Source organism: Chaetodon auriga, chromosome 3 (genome assembly GCF_051107435.1).
Source record: "Chaetodon auriga isolate fChaAug3 chromosome 3, fChaAug3.hap1, whole genome shotgun sequence".
NCBI lineage: Eukaryota > Metazoa > Chordata > Actinopteri > Chaetodontiformes > Chaetodontidae > Chaetodon > Chaetodon auriga.
This window is the reverse complement of record NC_135076.1, coordinates 28,447,099-28,470,450: the sequence shown is the minus strand read 5'-3', so window position 1 is coordinate 28,470,450 and position 23,352 is coordinate 28,447,099. Positions and strand designations below refer to the sequence as shown.

Sequence of the window (23,352 nt, the reverse complement as noted above, 5' to 3'; positions counted from 1 at the left end):
CTTTTTGTTGTGTGATGATGTTAAATTGTTGTGTTAAATATGAATATGGTGAATGTTTGTTTGTTTGTTTGTGCACTTGTTCAGAATAATCTTCTGATCTTATTTAAAGAAGTGGTCCGTGGTGCACTGGTTTGTCAGTGGTGTCGTTGACCTCTTGCAGTCTTCAGCTCTGCGCTGTCAGAACTGGAAACCTGCTGTGATTGAACATCAGCACCGTTCCTGTACTGTTCTCGCCTCGGATTGGACAGAACTCACTAAATGACCATCTGAGCACGTCGGTCACGCGCCGCGATCGGACGGTTTCAGCGTTTCTACGTGTCTCTTCTCCTCTGTGGTCATTTTGCTGCAGAACCAAAGGTGAGAGTAATGAGGGCGGACGTTGCTCAGTGTGGCCTGATAATGTCAAAGTGTTTAAGGGGCCAAATGAGGAAGTATCGGTGCTGACGTGTAAGGGGGGCCTCTCTCCACGCCGGCTCTCTCTGTCCGCTCCAATCCGCGTCCGGCTGCGCAGCACAGTGACCGTGCTGCTGTCACGGCGCGCGGCCATGGCTGACCTACATACACCCTCTGTCCCCGAACAGGCAGACGTCTCGCTGCGTCAGCCGCCGAGCAGAGACGCTCTGCTGAGACAGCTCAAAGCTGCACAAGGTCACACTTTGGTCCACAGATGAGCTCCAAATTACAAACAAAGACCGAACAGGCGACGAGCTGCAAACCTCCAGAAGGCAGGCCCCCCAACACTAACCCGAGTCGAAGGACCGTGAGGTTTTTAGAGCAAACACACTGAAACTTTGGGCATTTTCAAAGCGCGCGCGTGTGTTTTTCTTCTTTTACAGGCAGCAAATTAATGTCAGAACACCAGAACTGAACCATCAGAGGAGTCACACCTGCATTTGTTCTTGTTTTTCCAGCAGCTCAAGTTGATTTTCACAACATATTGAAATAAACGGGAACGGGCCCGCATTTCAAAATCAATCAATCAATCAATCAATCAATCAATCAGTTTAGAAAAACTGACGATCAGATGTGTGAAGCTCACTGGCTTTGCAGTAAATTTCCTCTAAAAACTCAAATCTTCTTGATTTTCCCAGATGACGCTGTGAAGATGTTTCCCTGATTATTTTACACTACATTTGATGGACGTGTTACAAACTACAGACGCACCTTTTCAAAACAATTAAAATGCAGTTTTCTTCTTCTTAAAAAGCAGAGAAACACTGAAGTTCAGTCGTGCATGTGGTTGTGACTGAAGGGATCGTGAAAAAGGACCAATCAAAAGGAGCGATCACACTGACGTCATAGTTTACGACTCAGGAAAAAGAGCAGGAAAATAAAACAAGAGCTTTAACACCGTGAAAAGGTCTTTTTAACCCGACTCTGGTTGAAAGTTCTGCATTTAACAATCACTGATGCTGTTTTTTAAACTATTTCTGAGGACGAGGATGAACTTTTACACTCAGCAGAAATTTTTCATGAATATTATTTTATCAAATCTGACACTGAATGAAAATAGCCTAAATAATAAATAATAAATAGAAATGTCTAGACATGTAAATCATTGGTTCAAGATTAATGTAAATGTGGTTTTTATTGCTGCATTCGAGCAAACGTGTTAAATAAATCGTCGTCTTCACGTATTAAAGAAGTTTCTGCTTCACTGCTCGTTCATGTCTGACAGTTAAGAAGTGAAGGTGGAAAGGTCAAAGGTCGCCGGACGCTTCCCGTGTTCTCTTCATGTTCTGTTGAGTCTCCTTTGTCGCGTCCTAAACATTAGTGACAGATGCAATTAAGGAAACACAGATCAGCTGGTCCTTTCTGAGGAGGACGAGCGGCAGGCAGTGATTTAAATGACACTCCCTGCAGAGCTCGTGCACAGACGTCACCATCACGCTGTCACAGTCGTGTCTCTGCATTATGCAATTAGAATATTAATGCACTCATTGTCATGAAACATGTTGCATCTGCATCTGGAAGGAAAACTGACCTGCGTGTCTGTCGGCGAAACGAGCAGCAGAAACTACGGCCTCATTCTGCTGGAAGTCCACGATTTCAAGTGATAAAAAAAATAAATAAATAAAAATCACATATTTACATGCATTTCATTAAAGACTAATTCATTAGTTTAAAATTCATTTCTTGTTTTTCGAGGCTGTTGGAGACCTCGTGGTCTGAGCTGAATCTCAATGTTTTATGTGTGCGATAATCAAGATTCTGCTTAAAAAGGTAGAAGATGAAGGTTTCGCAGCTCGTGTATCTGTTACACTGTTCGACTGAGAGCCTTCACACCCCTCATCGACCCCCCAGGCCCTCAGACCATCGGGGGTCAGCAGCGTCTCACCGCTGGGAGACAGGGGCCCTCCACAGGCCACAGACCACCACAAACCACCTTCTGTTTTCAGTGTGGAATATTAATTTGGATTCGTGTGTGTGTGTGTGTGTGTGTGGTGGTGGTGGTGGTGGTGGTGTGGGGGGGGGGGTCCCACCCAGGCTGAGGCTGAGCCACTGTACATGTTGGATAATGGCAAAACTCAATATGACAGCTGCCTCCTAAATTACAATATAGAGCACATTCAGAGGGGGACTGGGGGGACTGGGGGGGGGGGGGGGGGGGGGGGGGACTGGGGGGACTGGGCAGTTTTCACCTGACACAAATCCATCCTGACAACATAATCAGCGTCGCCATCTTATGAAAAGACAGGATTTCCCCGCAAAGCGACAAACCGCAGTGACCAAACGTGTCGAATGACTTCAGGGAAACATTTCCCAAAAACACAAACTCAAAACAAATTAGCCCACAGCCGCGTGAGAGTCGACGCGGATGATCCCACTTTTGTTGTTGGACGTGAGCGCCGTAATTATCGGAACAGCCTCGTCTCTCAATGTCCTCCATCATCAGCGCGAAGTGTCTTTTTGTCTCGTTTCTGATTCATGTTTTGGGGAGATAACTTTCTGCTTCCTTTAATAAGAGCATCTCCTGGCACCGTCTTTAAGGCTTTCTCCTCCATAATTGAAGGACATGATAAGGTCCATATCTCGCTCATTATGGAAGCTTTAGGCAAATCTAAAGAAACAGTTAACAGCCTTAAACTCCCACACCCAAACGCTCCGACACACTGCGGCTTCTCATTGAAATATTCCACGGTGGAAGTAACTTGAAAGGCTCCGGTGACGCACACTGATCTGTGAAATCTTTTCCAAATGTCGTCTTTATGAAAGTTGGGATCAGAGGAATTCATTAGAGATCTGTGGGTGGCAGTGCAGACTGAGGCTTTCCAGCAGAGCCCGTGCCAAACTGAACCGTTTCCAAATGTGAACTCTGCGGCGCTGACTGGAACAGCCCACGACCGCTAATGACTTGACCCTGATGCGGCAGAGGCTTTTCTCTGAGCTGTTTTGTGATTCGCAGGAGATCTAGAAGAAGAAGAAGAAGAAGAAGAAGAAGAAGAAGAAGAAGAAGAAGAAGAAGAAGACTTGTTTCATCACATTAATGCTGAGACGAAGCCTCTCCGTGATGCCCTCTGACCTCAGACCGTCTGCTTCAGCGGCCCTCCCCTCAGGCGCGCGTGTGTGTGCGTGTGATGCTGGCAGGCGTTGACATAACTGATGCCCATCATGCATTGTGCATGAGGCCGGCCTTTTCATGAGCCTTGTTATTGTCATTGATATAATGTGAGCCCTGGGCTGTGCTGCACGTGCCGCGCTGTGGTCTGCTGAGGATGACTGATATGAAACTCCAGTGATGAAGGTTCACATGTAGGAAACCAACGAGGGTGAAGTCACATCAGAGTGTGAGACCAGGTTTGATCTTCACTTTTTCAATTTGTTCTCTTTCTCTAAAGCTGCTTAAAAATCTGAAATCCAGACAAAAACTCAGTTATTTTCTCTCACGATTGAACCCATCGCAGTTGGTTTTCAGCTGCTGGAACATGGACGGCCATCTTAAACTGAACCACTGCAGCCTGTCTGTGCTGTGAGTGACAGCAGGGCCCCGTCAACACACAGGGGCCCCACAGAGAAAACCAGCATCGGGCCCCCATCAGCTGCAAGTTTACGGGTCCATTTTTCTGAGGAAAATCAGCTCCACTACAGGCGCTCCTTACAAGAATAAAGTAAAAAAAAAGAGAAAGAAAATATATATATATATATAAAGCAAATATAAGAAATACTGAATAAATAAATAAATAAATAAAATGTTGTTTACAAGGCCTACAAGGCTGCAGTTTTAGTTTATGTCCTTGTAACTGAGGTCTGGATCAGAATAAGCGTCGGGGACTTGGCAGCTCTTTGTTTTGATGAAATGTTCTTCTATGAAATGTGAATGCATCAGTTTTAAGACTTTCATCCTGATTTGTGTTGTTGAAGAACGTCGGATTAAAAACTTCACCTGACCTGGTTGTTTTCTTTCTTTCTTCACACCCTCAGTTCATTCTGAGCCTTACGCAGATTCTTAGCTCTAAACTGGACCTCCGACTTATTGACGATGCTCTTCATCGTATGTTTGGCACCAACTTTGGTAACTGTTACACCTTCAGGCCTTTAATTCTGCTAAAAAATGTCAGTTGGATTTTAACCTGGAGGTTTCAGCTTCACTTCGTCTCTCTGTCTTTGGGCCCCTGAGGGTCCGGAGCCCTGAAGGTGTCGTACCTGTGATTGCAAACTGCAGGAAAATGGACAGAAAAGATTATGACCGTGAAGAAAACGATGTCCAGACTGTGGAGGGACGCCCAGGTGACCTCTGACCTCTGAAACGTTTTATTTGTTAAATGTTTCATAGCCTTCTGTTAGCATTAGCATAGCATTATTATTCACACCCTTATTAGATCATTTTAATATATATCAGCTTATTTATTCTTGCCTAAAACAAAGCAAGTTTTAAGATATTTGGTCTGTCTAATATATCAGACCATGAAGGCAACATGTGAACCAGCACGAACAAAACCAGGACCCTCAGACTGAAGCGGCTAAATGGAACTCAGCCGTCGTTCATGTGATTGTTTGCGTCTGTTCCTGCTGTGACAAGTCAAAATGTATTTGGTGAAAAAGGTGCTTGAACATAAACTGAAGAAATGAGTGAAGCTGCTTTACGTTTGTTTCAAAGATCAACGACGAGCACAAATGTTTCACCGCATCCAAGATTCATCTGAACTGTTAGTCTGACTCAGTGTGGCTGGAAGGTTTCTGTTGTTTCAGCTGCATTGAAAAGCATCTTTTCACCGTGAAGCTCCTAAGTACATAAAGAAATCCAGATTCACAGTTTTTAACCCAAACGAGTGGAAAACAGCCACCTTTCAACCACCCGAAGCTGCTTTAAAGCCACACGTCAAAGCAGGTTTTCACATGCAAATCATCGAATCAGTGATTTCTGGGGAGGCTTGGATCAAAACATCAACATCTGCCAACTGATTCTCGTTTCATGAACAAAATCCAGCTGTGAAGTCTCATCCGTGCTGCGGTTTTCTTTGGGTTCGACTTCATTGATTACTCTCCACCTCAGTTTGAGCCAAGGTGTTCGTTAATGGATGAAAGACCGCAGGAAGTCCTGATTCTGCCGTGATCGGATTTGCATCTGTTCACTGTGAAATGGATAATAATCAGCGCAGTGTTCTTAAAAAGCTGCGCGGCATTTGTCACGGCGCTGCACGTTACGCGCCGTTTGTTCAGCTGTAAAGAACGTACACTGATCTCACTCAGAATGGGATTTACACCTTTTCACCATGTAATGACTGAATCAGCCTCACAATGCCTTTTGGTTTGCAGGAGCACATGAATAAATTATACACGTCCGGCACTTCTTGCCTTTCACTGCTCAAACAGTGGCTAAAAGAAGCCCTTTGATAGAAACAAGGAGGCTTCTCCATGTAATTACACTTGATCATGTTTGCATATGTCACTCCCACAGTCGCTGTCACGCTCTCTGCTTTTTGGATGCTCCTGGGAACCTAATCCACAAGTTACTGTTTGAGCCCCGTCCTCCTGCTGAGGAGCAGAATCAGACATCCTGTCTGGTTTATCTGGAGGAGAGAGATAAGTGTGGATTCCGCCTCTTTCAGGGAACGCACATTAACTATGCCTGGGAGGGAGCGCAGGGTGTGGGGAAGAAAGAGGGAGGCGGCGGGCGGGCGGGCGGGGGGGCAGGGGGTGGCGTCTGTCTGCCGGGAGCACACAGCTTTCACTCACTTCAGAAACTGTGAAAATGTCCCCTTCACACCCTCGGCGGCTCGGCCGAGCTCCGGCGGTATGTCGGCGCTGATAAAACGCCTGCGTGCTGCGGCGTCGTTGGAAGTGAGACGCGCAGAGTTATCCAGAGGTGTTGGACTGACGAGTCAACAACGTGTTAACTTGTATCCTACAGTGACTCCTGACCCTGACCCCGTTAGAGAAGTCTGCAGGAGGAAGCTCACAAACACGAAACGGACATGAAAAATGACAAAAGCGCCGTTTATGCAACAAAAGAAACTATTTATTTGGGATACGCATTGCCAGTACAAATGAAGAGACCATAAAACCTACACCTTTCAGCTATTTTTCTCCACAGAAAACAGGTTTTGAATTGGAATTAAAAAGACAATAGTTTTCCATTTGATACCTTTTTACATACGCAGAGATCTTAAAAGTTAAAACCTGTCAAGAAAAAGGCTCCACGATTTCACTCTGAAATCCTTATAAAAAAGAAGTTAACATTCAAAACACTGCAGTACGTTATTTTATTGAAGAACAAAAAGACATGCAACAAATAAAACATTTTATGTTTTACAAATTGTTCGTTTTTCTTCTCATGTCTCTTTTCCTTTTATATTCAAAAACTAAAAAGCATCATTACATGAAGCTTCGATAATATTTGACAGGCAATGTGAAAAGTAGAGTTAAGCCTTTGTTTGAGGGGAGCAAAAACAATCCTTGTGTTTGCTTTGCATGGCCGCCGCTGTCAGTTCACTCCAATGACTTCAGGAGACACGACGGAGGCAGCTTCTGTGAATCACTTCAGCGGCGCTCGGCCCCTCGACGGCCCCTCCACCGTAATACTGAGCAGGTGAGTCGAGGACGAGAAACGGTCCAAACCAGTTGGTTTGGTGGATTCGCGCCGGGGCCGACCTCCGGACCGCGGCTCTGAAACGTCCATCATTTCAAACGTGTGCAATAAATAGAAACCGACTCGCCTGCGGGCTTCAGGCTGTACTGCGAGCGGCTGGGATCTCGGGGTTGAACGTTAACGCTAACTTTTCACGTCACCTTCATTCGGACAGTAGCCACCTCGGCTCGTTTCGGCGGTCTGAGTACAAAATAAAAATCCAAATCCATCAGTCTGCGTGAAAATGGCTACTGTCCAAACCCAAAGATGCAAAAAAGAGTAAAGGTGCATATCTACATACTGTATATAGAGCATTCTGGGGCTAATTCACATATAATGGAAGCATAAAAAAAGCAAAGCCAAATAATACCAAATGAAAAGAACCAAAAAATGAGATATTCACAAAATGGAGACATAAAAATATATCCAAACAGTATCTGGATTTGTGTGCCATCAGGGTATTTGTTTCCGCTTTCACTGACAGAAACACAACTGTGTTCCAGCTGCAGGTTTGGCTTTGGATACGGAGCACTAGTGCACGATGAGATGCTCACTAGTACCGCAGATCATAAGATCCCACGAAAAGAGGAAGAAGAAAGCGTGGATAAAGCTGATCCCAACGTCCAGGATAAAAATTCTGCCTTTTTTGGTATCAAAGTATGTGAATGCTGATATCTCATGAGGACTACTGTAACCATGTCTACGTGTTCGACCACAGACTAAACTGTACATACAACAAATCTAATTTCACATTTTGGGTTGTTTGTGTTGATGGATTAGTGTCACTCCAAATCAAAACGTGGACTCCTGAATGCAGAATTTCAGATGTTCTGTTTGTCAGAGACGGGGCGAGCGTGTTTCTGTCGCAGCGTCTGATTGGATCCTCTGAGGACGCTGAAACATAACGTGGAATAATTTCATTTGAGCAAACACGAGAATCTGTGCTCCAAACGTCTCGTCGCGTCTCACCATCGTCCATTAACGAAGAGCGAATCCCCGGAAAAGACATGCACAGAGTTCAACACGACGGTACCTTCAGGTCAGATTTGGTTCCCAGCAGTATTTGGTTGATATTGATCTCACTGATGCGTCTGCTCACGTACTCGACGTTCACTCTCCTGCTTCCATATATGACTTCTGTAGTTAAATCTTAAAGTTTCCTCTGTTCTCTTCTCTCGGACATTTACAAACGCGACCCTTCCAGTTCAATCGCTCGCTGTTATTGTGCTTTAATACATATCGACGCGCCGTAAGTGCTGCTGATGTTGTCATCGATTTAGTGTTTCAGGTCAATTTTTCTTTGAACGTTGCGGATGCAGCCAGCGCTCGCTCGACGTTACACTCACTTTGTTACCTGCTTGCGTAAAAGTTGTGAATTCTTTGCGTTATTGTCCTGCGAACGAGCAGAAAACCGACGACTCTGGCAATAAAATAGAAAATGCCTTGCATGTCCATGTCTGTTGCAGAAGTTCTGAATACAAACTATATAAATTGAGGCTGAATACTTGGATATTACCTGACTAATATGACAGGACTAACATAATAATACTTCATAAAGTACGGCATGAAAAATGTAAAGACGTGACATAAAAATGTGTAATGTAAAATATCAAAATTCACCTCCAGGGTTGAACTTTGGCACTATAGATGAGCAAAATGTGTGAAGACAGTAATAAAGACAGAGGCGTGATGAGGGCGTGGGGCGGCGTACAGTAAGACTCCAATCATTAGAAAAATTTGTAAAACCGAAGCGTCTGAAACGTCGTTTTCTCTGTTGTTGTTTCGAATAGAGGTAGAGTGAATTTCAATTTACAAGAGGAGGGGCGTGACGCTGCTGACGGCGTGCCTGCTGTGAGGATATGTGATGTAGGAGAAATACAAAGAGGCAACATGGACATCGAGTGGAAACTGTACAAACTGTGAAGCGTGGATATGAGTCCGCTGCTGCCGTGGTCCAGGCGGGAAAGTGAAAGGTTTGTCCGTAACGGTGGAAAAGTGGTCCCAGACCCCAACCGCGTGACCGCGTACAGCACGCCACGGCCAGTCCAGGTGGGTTTGAGTTTTGGGGGATGCGGCCCGGGGGTGCGGGGGTGGAGGAGGTCGGGAAGCAGAGGACGGAGGATCAGTTGGAGGTGTCGGAGTGAACGCTTCCGGGTCCTTCTGTGGGTGAAGTCACTGATGAGGGGGTCGGAGCATCCTGCCAGCCACCGTTCGCCTGAGGGGGAAGAGGAGAGGAAGAGTATTACTTTCATGTTCATCACTCACAGCGGCCGGGAGGTGTGACGGATGGAGCTCCTGAGGGCGTGTGAGCGCAGTGTGGAATGCTGGGAAACTGCGAGCGCTGCACCACACGGCCGCACGCGGCCTGAAGCCAAACTGCTGCCTGGATTGGAGGAAAAATTCCAATTCCAGAACAAGACGGGAAATTTCCAGCCGAGCAGAAACGGAGTGAATTCCAGCTTCTCCCTCATCACCCTCAGATTCACACGGCGAGGGAAAGTCGAGCCGCGCCAGATTTCATCTCCAGACCAACCGCCGTCACCGTCGCTTTAAATAATGTGATTAATGTATGTAAATTGTGTGAAAAGAAACAAAACAAGCACAATCAACGTCATACGCACTAATTATGAAGCTGACAGCAGGAATTAACATACAATAAGATCCAAGGAGGGCCGCGGCTCGGGCGGCGACAGGCCCCGGTTGAGCATTTCGGATATTAATAGTAAATTTAAAGCCGTCAGAAAGGCTGGAAGCACGACAGCCTTTCATTCCACAGGCTGTTTTTAAAGCAGCGGGCGGCGGCGGCGTGTCATCAGAAGTGGAGGGTCAGACTGGAGAAGGTCTGACTTTGGTGACGCTCGGCCTGCTTCAAAACTGTAATTAGGGCTGTAATCATCCACAGCACGCAGTATGTATCTGCTCCGTCATTATCCAGGCTGTCTGTTTCAGATGGGAAGTCTCCCTCAACCCTCATCATCTGCCCCACTCTTCATTCAGAAAATCTGTCAGGTCTGAGAAACAGGCCGGATAACCAGAAATACGGAGCAGAATTTCTCTGCTTGAGTGCTGATGTGATGTCGTTTTTGATCAATTCTCAATTTTAAAAACAAAAATGAAAAGAAAGAAACATTTAAAAAGCAGCGTTTCTACAGCATGAAGCTCCTCTGTCTGAATTTTGAGACCTGAAACTGAAGGGTGAGAAGGCCTGATGACAATGCAGCGTGAAACATTACAAGACCAACAAGTCTGACAGGAAACACCACGGTTTGGAAAAATATATCAAACACGACCGAGAAGCCAGCGAGGAGCCAGAATCCGAACTTACGAGCCTCAGCGACATAAATCACAGGCAAACAGGCTGGCAGACAGATATCCTGCTCTTACATTATGCATCGCAGGGCTTCTTTACAGCGCATGAGAGTGAATAACACAGCATACTGTGGCAGTGTAAGATGTGGTAGAGCAAGCAGGCGTCCAAGGAGAACCGCATCGGTGAGGTCAAAGGACTGAGGAGGAACAGGGCCTGAATACGTTAGCGGCCTCTCAGGGCTCGCACAGCTGGCTGCGGGATGTGCTCCGAGCAGCCGGGAAGCCCATTTGAATACACATACATGTTTTTATGCGGGAGACATTTCATCTGATTATCATATGGCCACTGAGGCACGACGGCGGCGGCGGAGGAACCCAGCCGCGCCTGTGACCGTCCTCGTCCTCTCAGCGCGGCTCGCTGTCAGGGCCATTAGTGTGGCAGGAACATGATCTGAGCAATGCGCTTGGATTGCTGTCCCAAGTCCACACTCTGCTCTCCTTGTGTCTGTCTTATCGATTTTCCCCTTTACGACACGGCTTGTCGCTGTGAATTTCCCGACTGTTTGCAGCCGCCAGCGAGCAAACCCCCAACCCCCGCCCCCCCTCCACAACCCCCACTTCTATCCCCGAACTCTGCCGCAAAATAAGACAAACACGAGGAGGACGCGCCCCTGTGGCGCACGAGGAGCTGCTTCAGGCGGCGTGCGGTTTTATTTTTAGCGGGATGGCGCGTCTGCTGGGAGGCTTTAATGGGAGCTTCTGGCCTCTGGGTCACTAATCACGGGTCAGGTGGTCAGATTTGAAGTCCAGAGCAGGAGGTGTCACCTGGTCGTGCGGTTCGCTCACGGGCGACTGTACGTGGCTGCAGGTGCAACGGCAGAACTGATCCGACGTGACAGGCTCGGCATGTGCGCGGCCGGCCACGCGCCCGCGTACGCCAGCCGGCGCGCCGCCCGTGGCGTGAGCGATACAGAAACAATCAACTAGGTGACCATGGAGCAGAGACAAGTCCTACTAAGTGGCATTCTGAGCCCCGTGGCTTTGAAATAATTGGTAGGGAGAGGAAGAAAAAAGGAATCCTTACATTGATGCCCTGCGGACTGTACATCTGGTTGGCTGTGAGTCCTTCACTGTATCCGCCTGTCTGACTGATAACATGGCGAAGGGTATCCACCTGAAACATTCAGAGAGAACAAACAAAGCAAGGTCAGAGTCAACACAAGAGACAAGAAGACAAGAGAGACGACAAGAGAGCTCTGCTGCAGTACATCCAAGGACCAATCAGACAAAGAGGAAATTTAGCTACAACTTTTGCTTTTTGCTCGCTGAAATAAAAACTATTCACACGCTGAAGACAGTCTGAAGAATAGTCTGCCCTTGAGACTGAAGACGCTCTGCAGCAGAGCCTGCGCGCTCCTTTTTCCACGCAGACATCTTGACTTGTCATAGCAGGAAAAGCTCAGATACAACTAATAACATTACTGACGGCTCTGTTCCATTTAGGTCCGCGTGAGCTAGAGGTCTCCTGCTGGTTTAGCTCCCTTTGAGGGGCGAAGCAGGCCTGCAGGGTGGGTGCTGGGGTGACACAATATAGTGGAAATGAATCTGTTTCATGTGGGAACAATAAACAAACAGCAGTGATTTCATGCTAACAAGGATTGCAATGTTTAGGTTCGCAAAACGAAGTAAATTCACTCATCAGGCAAACGTATCAGTCAAAGCCAAAATCGAGCAAACACTTAATGTTGTGTTCGTGTGATGTTGTCAGAATGGGAAAAAAGGAAAACCTCGATTATTCAGAACAGGCAGCACTTTTCCAAGATGGCTACTGTTACTGTTGGCCTCGCAGTCACAGCCTAAATTAGCCTGATTAATGAGTTAACGCTGATCTGACTGAGAGTTATGATATTATCTGAATGTGACATTAGTCTAATTAATAATAGTTACACCTGTGCATGACAAGCCAACATGTCTGCTGTGAGGTGGGCCTGCCTCTGTATTATCTGCTGCACTGCTCGCGGCCCTACCTGTGACTGCACGTTGGCTCCCACCTGAGCCCCCTGGTACGAGTCCCCATTGAGAGACTGCACGCTCATGAACAAGTCCCCGGAGTTTGACATGTTAAAAGAGCCAGCAGAACCTGAAAGGAGAGAGGGAGCAGTCGAATCACAGAGAGACAGAGAGCAAGCAGGCTAAGCAAGATGGCCGGCCCAGGCGGCGGCCTGGAGGGGCGCCATGCAGGGGGGTTAGCTAGCAGCCAGACAGGCTCTGGACCAGAGGAGCAGAGCCAAGAGGAAACTAATGGACACATGAGGACAGAAGAGGCACAGCTGGAACCCGACACAAGAGGCGTTTGTGTCAGGCAGAAGTTTTAACCTCCAAACACAGAAATAAGCAAGTAAGTTAGTGCTCTGAAGAGGTTAATCATGGCTAAGCTACAACCAGGAGAAAGAGGTGAAAAGCAGTTCAAATGTCCCTCCCTGCTGCCCACCCCAAGGTCATATCATCAAACTCACTTCATTTCAGAGGTAAATACAGAAGTAGCATTTAGCCTAGCTTAGGACAAGCAGTAGACGCAGGGGGAAACTAACAGAGCTAACTGCTAGCCGCTAGCTTAGCTCTGTCAAATGTGACAAAACCTGCAGGACTCCTGAATGTATTTGGACGCTGTGTTAAACATAAACCAAACAGTCAAAGTCAATATATTTAATGTTTTTCCTCATCAGCTTCGTTGATTTTTGTAAATATCTGCAACACTCCAAAAACACCTGTTTGGAACATTCCACAGGTAAACAGACTCATTGGTCACAGGTGAGAGGATCATGATTGGGTATGAAAGGGGCATCCTGGAAAGGCTCAGTCGTTCACAGAGGATGGGCCGAGGTTCACCACTTTGTGAACGCATGAAGGATGAAGGAGATGAACACATGAACCCAGAGACACTTCAGGAAACTGCTGTCAGTGAACACAGTGTGTTTGTTAGCGACTGATTCTGCTTTTATTCATGTTTCACACAGCGTCCAGACTTTCTTGGACCCAGGGTTGGACAACAGGACACAACATATAAATAAATCAGCTTTGCGGTGGTTTAAGTGTGTATTTTTTCACTTTTTAAGGAGCTCGCTAGTTGTTTTTCATCTGCTTCCCATCACTCGTTCTATGCTAGGCTAAACATGTTTCCCATTCTGACTCCTGGTGAAATGGCAAACACACAGATTTCTACAAATAAAGGACTGTAGCTTTAAAGGATAAGGCTAGCATTATTCTTTTTTTAATTGTCAACAAGTCACATAAAAAGATCAAAAATGAGTTATTTTATCTTTCAGTGCGTTGACTTCCCTGCTCTGTTTGTCCACATGTGAGACTGAATGGGAGGCTCGCTGATGTGACTTTAATAGATTCTGGACAGCAGTGGAGCTCCATCGCACAGAGGTCGGACATCTATCCGTATCTGTTACTGGAGTCAATTCATGGTGGGTTTTGTCTTTTTTATGCGATTTGTTGACAATAAGAAGGAAACACAGAATACCACCAGACGGATCCTTTGAACGTCAGTACAGCAGAACACGATGAGTTAAACAGTCACACATGAAGAACATGATTAATTGAGATGAAGACAGAAGGACAGTAAGCATAGGGAGACTTGGCATGGGGCTCAGGTTGGCTAATCACTGACACAGCTTCGCTCTGGAGTGGTAGCTGTACTTGTTAAGGGGAAACGTTTGACCTGTTCAGCATAGTTTTAGTAATAATGGTGCATTATCAGGTGATAGACATGTTCCTGCTACGGGAACTGCCTTTTCATGAGCCCTAACTCTTTCATTCCTTACGAATCACCAGCACCAGCATTGAAATAGCCTCAGACTGTAACCGCTGCTTAGTTGGAGTAATGCACAGAGAGGAGGTACACGTCTAATAGCTGAGCAGAGCCAGGGACTTCCTGTCTCACCTGCAGAGTTTGGAGTTGAGGGTGAATTTGCTTGGCTTCCATGTGAGGATGCATTAGCCGCATTCACGGCAGTTCTCGCAGCGTACATGTTGGCTTCTTCTTGGAACTTACCAATGTTTTTCTTGTATCTGATTCTTTTATTCCCAAACCAGTTGGAAACCTGAGCAGACAAACAAGAGAAGGTAGTTACATTTTTCCCATGAAAACACGGAGCCTCTGCACATCTGAGGGCGAGCGCTCAGAGGTACCAGGGTGGCCTTTAGCTTGCAGGACTTCACGGCAGGCGTAACCCTGCAGAGAGCCTCTATCAGAGGCAGGGGGCTACAGAGACCGGTGCTGTGAATCCACATTAGTGCCAGAATGGAATGATTGCCAATAACAGTCTCATTATGTCACCATGACTGCAGCTATCATCAGAACTCACGCAAGCACCAATCAGTCAACATCCGCTAACACCCATTACTGCTAATGGACTCCCAGATGAAGCCAGGGGGGTAATCCCAGCGCTAATGATAAACAACATTAAAATGAAAACCAAATCAATCCTGCAAAGTTTCCAATACACAGAGAAGGTAAACATTCTCCTTTATTATGGCCAAGAAACGGAAACTCTACAAATCATTCAGCCGCTGAGCAGCTTCCACAATCAGGTCCAGATGCATCCTCAAATCACTTGGTATAAATTAATGAAACCAATTGAGAAAACAATCCATTCCCAAATGATGGATTCAAAACACAAACTGCTGTTTACCTTGGCGTTGTCATTGTTTTCCTTATTATCAACTCTCACAGAACTGAAACAACTTGAGTGCTAGAATGCAAAGAAAAAAACACGGCGCCTAAATATTTGACTGTCTGCTCGTCAGCAGCTTCGGCACAAACATCTCAAGTTACTGTAATATTTGTAGTAAATCATCGGCGCTGCACATGCCTCAAATGACTGCAGTGCTAATTTTCAGACGCTAATGGTCTCGCTAATTACTTCCATATACTGTTGGGCTGATTATTATTTTCACAATTAATTAACCTATGGATGTGTTTTATTAATCAATTAATATTGTTGTCACATTCTTTGACTTATTTGTGTGAAAACAAAGAAAAGGAAAGTCTTTTTTAATGAGCAATTACCAAAACAAGTGGTTAAATTTAGATCGGGATTTTGTACATTTTGTGCATTTTAAGAAAACTTATTCCACCATATGAAGAACTATGACAGCACTGCTCGTGTTACTTCAATAGAAACAAACAGTCATTGGTCCAAAATAGCTTTGTCTGGTTTGAATTACAAGACAACAAACTCATGACATGGCATATTTATACTTTGAGTCCTTTGTTGTCTCAATGAAAGGTACTGCTCAAAGATTAGAGGAGCTGTCTGTACTCGTGACACTCAAAAACTTCTTGTTCGGTTACTTGCCAAGATGCTCACAGCTGCTTCGCATTACACCGTGTGTGTCTCACTGCTGTGTGTGCAGCGCTTTCCTACAGGTGGGGCGGCGCTGATCGCTGATCTGGGGCGTACCTGGGCAACTGTGATGGCGCACTTCTTTGCCAGCTCCTCTTTAGCCTCCTCGCTGGGGTAGGGGTTACTGAGGTGTGAGTAGAAATACTCGTTCAGGATCTCTGTTGCCTGTTTGTTGAAGTTTCGTCTTTTCCGTCTGCAAGAAGAGCATCAAAAGTGAGAAGAGGAACAGAACTCAGTTTACCTGAATAATAACTGTCTGTTTTCACTTCAGTCAGAAGTTCAGAGAAAACCGCGGTGATAAAAACGCCTTTGCAGACTGAAGCGGGGCTTCTTCTCACTCAGGCTCTGACTGATTCTGTGTAAGTCGCCGACTCCAGAATACATTTTATTCTCTTCTGCATGAACACAGTCGTGTCCTCTAAGACTGCAACACTAGAGTTTGATTCATCTGCTTTAAGGCTTTACGGCTGCAGAAGTCAGTTTGTTTTTGGAGCCATTAAGCAAAATTCCATAAAAACCTTTGAGCAGACCGAAACTCAAGAGGTCTGAGAGAAAACTACACTTCTGCACGTCCTCATGGCTTTTTTTCAGGGCAGCGACGGGAGAGTTTGACCAGTCACAGGTCAAATCAGAGAGATGTTCCTATTGGCTGCAGGTGCATCCCTTCAGATGGTGAGAGGCTACATCTGTCTCCCTCTGCAGCTTTAATTCAGCCTCCATTTTGGAAGTTTTAAACTTTTAAAAGTTTGTTGCTGAAGAAGTGGTTTGAAAGCTGCGACTCACCAGTTAAATCCAATCATCTAAACTCTATTTCTAATAACTGGAGCTTAGCATTAGCGTTAACTCGATAGCATCTTGGTCTCTGTAGGTCTCCTGCTGTTGCTCTGGATGAACACCACTTTGTTGCTCTGCCACACCAGAAACGTTCGATTTAGCAGCAGTTATGCTTTGAGACACTTTGTGAGGACTCCAGAGGACAATTTGGTCCAGAACTGCTTCACTACAGCTGAGTTTATGAGCAACTGAAAAAGGAATTAGCAGCAGCAATAATAGCACATAGACGGCCATAATAATCTACTTAAAATACACTATTAGGTGTGGAAAGATCTAAACAATTTACAGTCATTTTCCTTTTGAAAGAGTCAGGTTTAACAGCAATATGTGCTAATTAGAACAGGGTACCAAACCGTGGTACTTTCATATATTTTATCTGTTCATAGTGCTGAATAAAATGTCTGTAACTCCAAATACTGAAAGGTCAAGTGTCTGTGGGTGGCATCATAATCTTTCTCCCTTGTTCTCTGATCATTAGATTGTTCCAAATTTAATAATAATGAACAACTTTGCTAATTTTAGACTTGATTTTAGGCCTTGTGGTTACATAAAGATGTTTGGCCTCTATTGCTCAATGAATTAATATCCCTTTTTACTGTTTCTGTTCCTTAAACCTGCATTTTTAGGCACGACGAGCTGTGAACACCACACTGAACCACGAGGCGTGGCCAACACGTCGGCTCGTGCTGTTTATTTACGTGACATGCAGAGATAAAACATTAGCATTCATGTGAAATCATATTTCATGGTGATCTGATGAAAGTCCAGAATTCACTCCTCCAACTCCTGAAGGGATCATGCCGGCATGCAGCCGCTAAGTGCTCCACTGTGTTCACCGGCTAGCTGCTAACTGCTAAGTCGTAGCCTGTACAACCAAAACAATGAGCTGAAAGATGCTCAGAAGGAGTCAGGTGATAAAAAATATCAAGACTTTGACATTAAACACTCATTTAATCCATTGTTAATATAAACATATTAATTAGAGCAGCCTTTTTTGTCGGAGTTTGTCGGAGAAGAAGTTTGACCTCAAGGATTCAGAATAACTGCACAGATAATCCAAATCAAGTCTCAGCCTGCTAAAAATACACAGCGACACAGAAACGAGGCTGATTGATCAAACATCAAATACTGACTCCAGAGACTTTAATAAACCCTTTCAGCAGTTACAACCTGGATGTCCTAGAATGAATCTATGTAGATCAAATACTAACATACATTTTTTCACAGTTTCCATATGAAGCCAACGTGGTGAAAGCCCCCCCCCCCCACCACCACCACCTTAAAGCTGGCAGCCATCGTACGCTGACGCCCGCGAGGTGACTGACCCTCTATCTCCTGCACCTATCAGGTCATGCGTGCATGTGCCACATCTGAAGGGGGCTTTACATAAGCTGGAGGGGAACCCTGTGAAATCTCTATGCGTGCATCCACCGGTGAGGAGATTTGTGCTAAAATCTCTGTCCCGCACTCCAAAAGCCTGCTCGAGAATATGTAAATGTGCACAGCATGGGCTCCAGCAGCCAGTAGATTAATCAGCGGAGCCGAGCATGGCAGTGCCTCTCAACCAGTGAAAGCTCTCCTCTTCCTCTCCCTTCCCCTCGCTGCTGCACCACCACAATCATTTGCAAGAGAATAGATAGGGAGCTTTGTAAGGGAGCGCATGCCTCATTTAAATGTTATGCCTCCAACTCAGACTTTGAGCGACATTTATCCTTGGAGAAATGTATGCAAATCCGGAGCACGCATCAAAAGGAACAAGCGATTACATTAAAAAAGGGAAACAGTTAGCGTTATGGAACATGCAGGAAACTCTTATTGGCCAGTGTTGCTGGGTATGCTGGTCCAAATGGCATCTATAGATGCAAACCAGCCCAGTGTGTGTGGCAGGAAGCAAAATAGCATGTGTTACAGCACGTTCGTAGCATGATAGGCCTCCTACATGAGCCATTCATATGGAGATCAGGCTGAGAGGGAAGCACATGATGATTTGCAGAGTTCTTTGCAGCATGGAGCATGCGTGTGTGTGTGTGTGTGTGTGTGTGTGTGTCTGTGTACGCTTTGCACACACGTACTGTATTCAAGGACACGCACCTGGCATCGAGGAAGCGGGAGCGCAGGATCATGACGGCCTCGCAGGTGCTCTGCTTGAGCTGCATCTGGATGGAGCTGAACTTGCGGTGGATGATGTTCACCATGCGCTCGATCTCTTTGGGCGAAATTGGCCGCGTGCGTGACTGCTCCCGCAACAGGTTCATCACGTGGGTGGTGAACTCGTTACACGCCTGTGAGGAGGACACGCACCCAGGAGTAAAAACACACACATAAACACACTCCGCCTGAGGTCAATAACACTGTGCGTGAGACTTTAATTTGTCAGTGAGGCCAAACACACATCTGCGCGCGCGCACGCACACACACACACACACACACACACACACACACACACACACACACACACACACACACACACACACACACACACACACACACACACACACGGTGACGTACAGTATTTAAAATTCACAGATGAAAGAAGACTAAAATCCGGCGCTTCGCTTCGCGTGGTTCTGGGCCAAGCTTCCTCGCAGAGCCGAGGGGGAATATAAGCGCTGATATATTTCATATTTAACAGAAGTGGTGATGGCAGTGTGTTGAGAGGAGCCAATGACAGCTGCTCCCTTCTCAGACGCACACTTTCACAGCGTAGCCACCCTGAGAGACGAACATGCCACGACGTTTTATTCATCCCCCCGTGTGACACCAGGCGTGAATCTGCCACCATATTACACTCCGACTCTGTGTCTCTTACTGTCTCCACTTCTTTATTTCTGCTCCTGCTGTCGATCTCTCTCTGGATTTAGCCGTGTCAGGCTTTGTCTGTGTCTGTCTATCTGCGTGTTCATCTGTCTTACTCACATTCATCTGAGAGGGATGCTATTGTCATGAATGCATCGGTTATCAAGGCAATGAGAGGAAATCATCCCCCTCCACCAGACTTTCAACACTGTGCTTGGAATAGACACAGAGACACAGCGTACTGCATGTGCTGGACTATTCTGGGGTGACAACACAATCGAAAGTGAGTTCTTACTGACAGTGACACATATTGAGGAAACCTTTTGATTTAGTGAAGATGGACCAGCTCAGTCTGTGAAGCCCACTGTATGTTAACGCAGCCATTAATGGACCTTTATTAGGACTCAGAGGGCGGACAGAGAGTGAAAAATGACCATTATAATTCCCAAAAGACAAATGTGACATCATAATCATCATTTGTCCAAAACTTCTAAATACTGAGTTTAGTATCAAGACAAAGAGCAGCCTGAACGAGGCAACTTTCTGTATTTTTACTTGAAAAACAACGTAAATAATTATCAAACTACTTCGACTCGTCAAATAATTGTTTCAGCTCTAAATGCACGGCCTTCATTACAAAGAGAACGTAAGGCTGGGGCACGCAGCCAAGTCATCAACAACCAAAGCAAAAACAACAAACATTTGTTGTTTCCAGACTCACAGCTTTGAGGATTTACTGCTTTTCCGCTTTATATTATTGCAAATATTAATACAAAACAGATTCAGCTTTAGTGGAAGTAAAAGTCAGCTGGAGCTTTAAACCCTGGTGAGGTCACGAGGGTCGTCTCATCTTGAGCTCAGAGAGCACATTTTAACAGGAAGCCAGCGTTAAAAACTGGGCCAAGGAGTTGGAAAGATATTCACAAGGTAACGAGGGTCGAACAGAAAGATGAAGGTCGAGCTGCTTTATGGAAAACTGAGGCTTCAGTGCTTTCGGATTGTGACCCACAGAAGTCTGATCATTTCCATCTTTAACACAGTCTGCAAACTTCATGAGTCCATCATTGTTAAACTTGGTTGTTATTATAGAGACGTGCCTTTGGACAAACACTGCAGGAGTAAAGATGACTGTCAGTATCAGCGTTGTTGTCACGTGGTCTCATTGGGAAGTGATCACAGTGTAACACTCAGTGCTTCGTGTCAGCTGATCAGGTTGAGACGTCTGGCGTTCAGGTGTGCAGCTCTCACCTGCTCGTACTTCTCCAGCTCTGTGTGGTAGATCTGTCTGATCTGGGACAGCTTGGCCCTGTAGTCAGAATGCTCTGCGGAGTTGTCGGCCCCCGCGCCTCCCGAGGCCGCCGCTGCAGCCGCCGCCGCCGCCGAGCCTCCGCCTTTCTCCGGACCGGATACGCCCTCCGCCAGCAGCATGTTGTCCAGCCGCATGAGCTGGGGATCCGGGGGCTCCTCCTCCTGGGCGCCGCGGATACTCAGCACTGCAATGACAGGAGGAGGTCAGAGGTCAGCCATAAAGGTCACACCTACGGTGGCGTGATGCACCGTAACAAGCTGTCAGCTGCAGAGGCCGAGCGCACGGCTGACGCCGCCATGCTGCACCCTCACATCCACCAGCTCGCTGTGACTGATGCAGTCTGTTGTAGCACAGAGACACATGAGCAGAGACTGTTAGTGAGACGTGTGGACGATTCATCTAAAGCTGATGACTAAACACTGAAGCACCGCCGCAGACACTGAAACTGTTTGTTTATCTCGTGTTTAATGACAAAGCGCTGACATTTAAAGGGAATCCAGGACAAATTTCCCACAAATTCCTCCAGAAATGCAGCTTCTCTGCTGTATCAATGGACTCTGCTGCTCTGATTGGAGGACTGATTGGAGGTTTGAGGACGATGAGCGGGAAGAAGTTTAGTCATTCAGATCAACACATTTCTATTTTTGCCCAATTTTGTTTTCTTTCTGGAAGTGTACTTTTAATTCTATCCATAACATCAGGCTCATGATGAAACCTTTGGAGGTCCAGTCACCCCCCCCACATCAACTGGACGGCTGATTAAACAAATAGTTGATTAATCGATTATTTTATCTACAAAATAAATAATTGGCAGCTATTTTTACAATCAATGAATCATTATTATGAATTAATTTAAGAGAGTTTTGAGGGTTTTTGTTTTTTGAGGGTTTTGGACAAAATGAGAAACTGTGAAATTTTATAAACCAAACAAATCATAATTTCATGAAAACAATAAATAATGAAAAGAATTATTAGCTGCACCTCTGAATGTAATGATGTACCTTCATCCTCAGACTAAGGTTCAATATTTGGGAAAAACAAGGTGCAGATTTTTTTATTTATTCCAGAAACTTTCTCACCTGTCTCCATGCTGCTGGGAAAACTCTCAGAATCTATTTATTTTCTTTGTCTCTCCGGTTTTCCTTATCTCATTTATTATTATTATTATTATATATTTTTTTTATTTTATTTCTGAGTTGTTGTTGTTTGATGGGGTGTAGTTTTCAGTGTGTGATTTTTTCGTAGTCATGAAACGCAAATGTTAAGATAAAAATGCTTAAAAAAAAAGTCCAGAGCGAGTGGACGTTAAGTAAAGCACATTTGGTATTTATGAGTATCAAATAATTAGATGTTGATTTAAAGTGCAAACAGACAAAGAGGGAGCAGTTATGATCCGGATTCACACCTGAAGCAGCACAGTGTGATTCACACGAAGCCACATTAAACACAATGTGAAGTCTTTCACTGCACAACAAACGTTCATCTTCAGATTCTTCAACAATAATCTGGATGAGCGCCTCTGCCTTCCACTAGAGGTCTCCCTTGCCATTCTTTTAAGGATTAAAGTCCCACCTTCCATTTTCTGAGGTGAAAACACTCCCCGGCTCCGACTCTTCCTCCTCCATCTGAGAGCCATCCATTTCAATATAAAACACCTTCTCCTGTGCGGAGCGCCGTGCTGCCAGGATCCAAATTGATCCCAGAGTGGACATCGAAAGCGCATCGACGCCAGCCGGCATTATCGTCGCAGGGCCTCGGCCGCGGCGCCGACACGAGCTATGACTCTGTGACTTTGCGCCCCGCGTGTGTCGATAGCCATTTAAAACGTTACCATTCGTCATTTGTCTCGTTGTCTCTGAATGAGAAGGGACAGGCAGGGAGCACTTCATTAATTCAGAGACAATGGGAGTGCTTGGTGCATTAACCCCAGACTGCTGTCCGGGTTGGTAGGCCTGGGCAGGGGGTCACTGGGATGAGAATGAGGCCTGCTGTACTGCCAGAGGAAGAGGAGGGGGCTCCCTCAGTCACCCCCGCCTGCCTTTAAGTGGACTGGAAATGCAAATATGGCAACTGTTGGCGAGTGGGAGAGGTCAGGGGTTCAGGCCACAGGCTCAGCGGGAGGTAGATTGAGTGTGGGAGGAGTGTTGGAGGAGGGGGAGGGTGTGGGGTGGGGGTCTCTTGGGATGGCAGGACTGTACAAACATCCTGTCTCATTACCCAGACTCCTTCATCACTCCTGTAATGTATGGACGGGCTTAGAGGGGGAACTCTCGGATGGCTTCACACCCGTCTTACCTCCGCGACTGCAGCCGCGTTATGACCCGATAAAACCTGCTCCATCAGAAACTCTAAACCCGCCTGTCTGCTTTAGTTAACGTACATCAGCAGAGGCCCCCGCCGCTCCCCGGCTCCCGAGCGCTCACGAGCACGGAGAGGCAGTTTTTCTCTGTAGTTACCACCTCATAAATACCAGACTAAAGTGGGTGTTAAAACGAGAGCACACCACAATATCCCACGGAGGAAAACGAGCCGCGCTTTCTGGAAGTCATTTTCAGCTGGAAAGACCTCATGGCAGTTTGTGCTCACAGAAGAAGAAAGAAAACTGACAATTTTGATGAAAG

At 46.0% G+C, this 23,352-nt stretch overlaps 1 protein-coding gene across 2 annotated transcripts in view; it reads right to left on the bottom strand.

Annotated features, from left to right (window-relative positions):
* Nucleotides 1-7,888: 7,888 nt before the first annotated feature.
* LOC143318414 (pre-B-cell leukemia transcription factor 1) overlaps nt 7,889-23,352 on the bottom strand; it is a 56,877-nt gene continuing 41,413 nt past the window's right edge. Inside the window, exons 3-9 of one of the 2 annotated variants that reach the window (XM_076726722.1) lie at nt 20,671-20,915; nt 18,718-18,908; nt 15,850-15,985; nt 14,328-14,487; nt 12,406-12,518; nt 11,463-11,552; nt 7,889-9,284 (exon numbers count right to left, since the gene is read on the bottom strand). In XM_076726722.1, coding sequence (XP_076582837.1) covers nt 9,192-9,284; nt 11,463-11,552; nt 12,406-12,518; nt 14,328-14,487; nt 15,850-15,985; nt 18,718-18,908; nt 20,671-20,915 — 1,028 coding nt within the window. In that variant the 3' untranslated portion in view covers nt 7,889-9,191. The remainder of the gene's footprint in view (nt 9,285-11,462; nt 11,553-12,405; nt 12,519-14,327; nt 14,488-15,849; nt 15,986-18,717; nt 18,909-20,670; nt 20,916-23,352) is intronic. The other variant, XM_076726723.1, reaches the window with a different exon arrangement.